The sequence below is a fragment of the Nannochloropsis gaditana genome (genome assembly GCF_000240725.1).
Source record: "Nannochloropsis gaditana CCMP526 unplaced genomic scaffold scaffold950, whole genome shotgun sequence".
Lineage (NCBI taxonomy): Eukaryota > Eustigmatophyceae > Eustigmatales > Monodopsidaceae > Microchloropsis > Microchloropsis gaditana.
In genome coordinates, this window is record NW_005803003.1 from 2543 (window position 1) to 6979 (window position 4437).

The 4437-nt window shown below is 50.5% G+C and overlaps 1 protein-coding gene across 1 annotated transcript; it reads right to left on the bottom strand.

Moving 5' to 3' along the window:
- Positions 1–2329: 2329 nt before the first annotated feature.
- NGA_0694300 (uncharacterized protein) lies at positions 2330–2889 on the bottom strand (the record flags this gene model as incomplete). Its single annotated transcript, XM_005853325.1, has 3 exons — positions 2330–2344; positions 2391–2633; positions 2803–2889. The coding sequence occupies 3 exons, from the start codon at positions 2887–2889 to the stop codon at positions 2330–2332; spliced, it is 345 nt and encodes a 114-aa protein (XP_005853387.1).
- Positions 2890–4437: the final 1548 nt, after the last annotated feature.

Consider the following 4437-nt stretch of genomic DNA (forward strand, 5'->3'; position numbering starts at 1 on the left):
GAGGATGATCCAACAGCACATGTTCCTGCTCCATCAGCTGCGCAGGTGGCGGGGGGGGCCATCGACAAGGGTGGATCACCCTCTGCCCCACCTTGGTCAATGACGATCGCCACGTCCGCCTTTCGTGTTGGCGTGATAAATGGCCACAAAGGATCGTTGTAGGTAACACCGCCGTCTACTACTTTTGTTTCAGCTGCGCTGAACAACTCCTGTGGATCTGCAGCTTGACTCTGCCCCGTATGTCCAAGAAAAGGATTATTTATCGCTAATGGTTTGCATATATCTCCCGTTGCTCCGCAAAGAAGCGTATCTAGTAAGCCCCCACTCATTTGTACAGATAAGGGAAGAAGCCATGATGACAAGCCCATGACCCACGCTAGTTGATCAGATTGGATTGTACAGTTCTGACTCGCATCAGAAACATCGGTTCCCAGCAGTGCTGTAGGGTAAGAAACATGCACGTCCCCCTTATGCACGCTCACATCAAATGGCGAAACCTCTAAGAAATAGGGCACTTCTCCCTGGTCAGTTTGTATCAACATAAAGGGCAAGGGGGCGTTGTGATCGGCAAGCAAGTTGTGATTGAGCAGCCCTGACATAGTAGTACCCACACCGCCATCTTGTGCCAGTAACTGAAAAGCCACAGCCCGGCCCCAATATTCGGCAAATGCGTAGGTTTTTGTCTGCAAAGATTTGATCGCTGCGCTTTGGAATTTGAGCTCAGTTTGACACATAATGCTGGCTGATGTTGCTGCCGCTGAAGGCTGAGTTTTGAACGGTTTGACCGTCGGGATGAACCACCCATTCACGCCCAAATTGGTTAGAACATCATTCGCGCTAAAAGTGCCGTCAAAAAGGCTCTTGCCCATCTCCATGTCGCGCTCTGCAAAGAAAGAGTCTATATCTAAACTGTCCTTCTGCATGCTGTTCTCGTACAACCCTCCCAAAAGCCAACTCCCCCCCGAGGCCCCTGAGATCCACGTTGCCAAATCCAGAACACCCGCTTCCGCCAAACCAGCTAAGACCCCTCCCCCATTAAAGACAGAACGCTTCCCTCCCCCTGAAACCGTGATGGCCACTTTGAGATCAGGAGGGGTCGACACGGTCAGTGAAGGGATATTTTGCTCGAGAAATTCAGCAAGCTTGGGCCCTGTCTTCAGCATTCGCTGCTCCACCCATTCCTTCTCCTCGGGATGAAGGCCCTCGAATGAATCACTGTCCAAGACTCGAGATTGCGAGTCCGCTCGCATAGGGAACACCGGACAGGCATCCTCCGACGAAACTCTCTTAGGAATACCAGCATCGATATTCGAAAGCCCTTGTTCTGCACTGCCAGGAAGGCAGACCATGCTCTTCGCTGTCCCAAGAGAAAGCGAGGGTTCGCCGTCGCGTGTTACAAGGGGGACGACTGTTACATCCATTCTCAGCGGTGTTCCGAGTGGAGCCTGGAAGATGATAGCGTAGTCCTGAATAAAATCAGCAGCATCAAAGTTCTGCGTTTCAAAGGTTAGCTCCTCTCCCAGAACAGTTGCGCCGCTACTTGTGGTTTCGCGGATCAGTAGAGCCCGTGAGGACTCATCATCAAATTTGCCGCCCTGCGCGGTGCCTGAGAGCGCTTCGCTCCTCTCAACACCCCGGCTACTCAAAGCATCTTGTGAAGAATCAAAGATTGCACGTGCCTTTCGTGTATCCTCTGCACTTCGTAAATTCGTATAGAGGGGTGTCTTATTCATGTCCAGCCTCAGACGAATCGTTCCATCCTGCGAGGCTTCCAAGGCAAACATATCTTTTTCTGTGTCCGGAAGCTTCAGCCAATTATTATCTTTGCGAGTACTTCTATAAACTTCTATCACACTGTAGTTTTCTGGCTGAGGACCTGCGTTATGCACTTCGCTCACTATATCTTGGGCCAGATGCCCAGAGAAGTCGTTGTCAGCTAGAATGACCGGAGTGTAGGATCTGAATGTTGAAGAAGCCGCGTAGGCTGCAAAGAAATGTGTGCGACCGGGGAGGGTGCCGTCCTCAGAGCTTGTAGCTGCTGTCGGTTGTATCGTAGGAGACATCGTCGGAGATACAGTCGGCTGCATGGTAGAAGGTATGTCCTGAGCTGGCGTCGGTTGCGTCGTTGGTGCCATGGTCTGAGCTGGCGTTGGCTGTATAGTAGAAGGTATGTCCTGAGCTGGCGTCGGTTGCGTCGTTGGTGCCATGGTCTGAGCTGGCGTTGGCTGCATAGTAGAAGGTATGTCCTGAGCTGGCGTCGGCTTCACAGTAGAAGGTATGTCCTGAGCCGGTGCCATGGTCTGGGCTGGCGTCGGCTGCATCGTCGGCGCTATGATGGAAGATGCTATTCCAAGCGCGAACGGGCTGAATGATGTTACGCTACCACACACCAGCTCAGATTCTGAATCCACATCCGTTGTCACATCCTCCCACGCGTCGTTGATGAAGTGAAAAAGGCGAGGCTCTGTGCCCATGGGGAAAGTAGATTGAGAGTATGACAGGCATAGGGCAGCGTCTCCGTCGAAGACGGCAGTAGTGTTGATGAACTTGTAAACTGGTGGATTGCCAAGCGAAAAGTTGCTGGGGGGCACGAACAACGGATCAGAGATGTCCGGAATCACGGTCACGACGGTCTACACATATGATGTGGGAAGGTAATGGAAAGTACAGGTACTTGAATGTCTCATACTACACTACCACTACCATTCTAATTCCTATTTGACAAAAGACAAGCTTCTATTCGTTCTACGCTATAGTGCGTTCCGGACGAAAATTATTGTATGAGCCTGCTTACCGTGATACCCGAGCTGATGACATTTGCAAACTGAATGTTCCCACTGGTGGTATTCTCTCCATCACTTCCGATGCTAACAAGAACGTCTTGGCCATCGGGCGTAGGAACCACAACGGGTTTAGAGGGCTTCGGAGCCGGGGTGAAACTCGTAGGGGAAAAAGTTGAATTGACGGGGTAGGTGTCGATCGTTGGTAACGATGAGGGTGCAGCAGTTGGGGCTGACGTAGGAGCTGAAGTGCGAATTGCGCTGGGCCCTAGTGTGGGGGAGGATGCAGGACTTCCGGTGGGGGCCGCAGTGGAAACCTCAGGGCTTTTAGGAGCTGAAGAAGGGACCGCCGTTGCAGCGGTTGTCACCTCATACATGTCATATGCGGGATCAAACACAAAAGGGGTGCACACATCTGCGCAGCAAAAGCACTGATTTGTCACAGTATTCCAGTTGAAGGAAAAAGGCACGAGTTCATTTCTCCTCAGCGAGCAATATTCATAGCAATCTTTCGGCGTGGAAATATCTAGTTTCCGACTTTCGCGTTCCATAGAAGGCAAGAAGGCCGTCGCATTAGTACGCTCAGAGTGCAGAGATCGACGGCGATCCTCAAATGGTGCGCGCAGGCTTCCTTGCGAGAAACGCTGTCCTCGTCCGAAAAGGACGAACTGTTGTGCAGGATTGATAGAGGGAGCTGGAGTAGGAGCACATGTCGTCTTTCGGTTAAGCTTGGAATAGCGCATTCGTAACTGTGCTGGGCTTCCCAGTCCCTTCATGCAAAAAACAGCTGTTGAATTGGTAAAATAAGCCAGCGCATTAACGCTCAAAGTCTCAGGAGCGCACTCGTCAACTTTGACCTTGGCTCGAAATCGGCGCCTTCGATTTTTGGCAAGTTCAATAGTACGCCAGTAAATATTGGTGGTACCGTCGAGGCTCTGAATGATGTCTGGATTCGCAAGCGATCTTGAGGACGGACGCGTTACGGTCTTTTCTACAGATACTCCATTTGGCAAAGTCAACATGAATTGTAGATTATTGACGGGGTCCTTGCTGCGCAGCGTTACTGACACCTTGGCCTTGGCTTTCGAGACCAAGATGCCACGCTTTGCATTTGGATGCACCTTCGCTTTAAGTGCTAGGCGCGGACATTCTTGAGGAGCTGCGAGCTGTATGCTTGCTAACATAAGGAGGGCAGCGCTAAAAGAATGGAGGAAAAGATGCATTTTCGCAAAATTGAATGTTGTCTCGTGGCTAGACCCTAATAAGGCAATTCCCTGTTATGGAGTGTGAAATTACGGTAAACAATTTGTTATTTTAGTAATGAACCTTCTCTTAATCTCGTTTGCATGCCCTCGAGTTTATTAAAGGACGGAATCCTCCTGAGACACGTTTGCAATAGCCTCTCGATGAGCCTTCTGTGCAGGTACAACCCGAACCCTAATCTGGACAAGGAGATGATAGCAACCACACGATACATTCTGCCGACATAGGAGTTCTGACGCAAGAAGTTCTTACACGAGGGTAACTCACAGATTCGAGCGAGCGAAATTATATTGATTCCGAAGAGAAATCTGGATCGACAAATGTGTCAATGTACAATCGTTGTGATCCTTCGTCAAGGTAATGATGTCCTCATGTCTCTCTTCTCGCCTCTTTC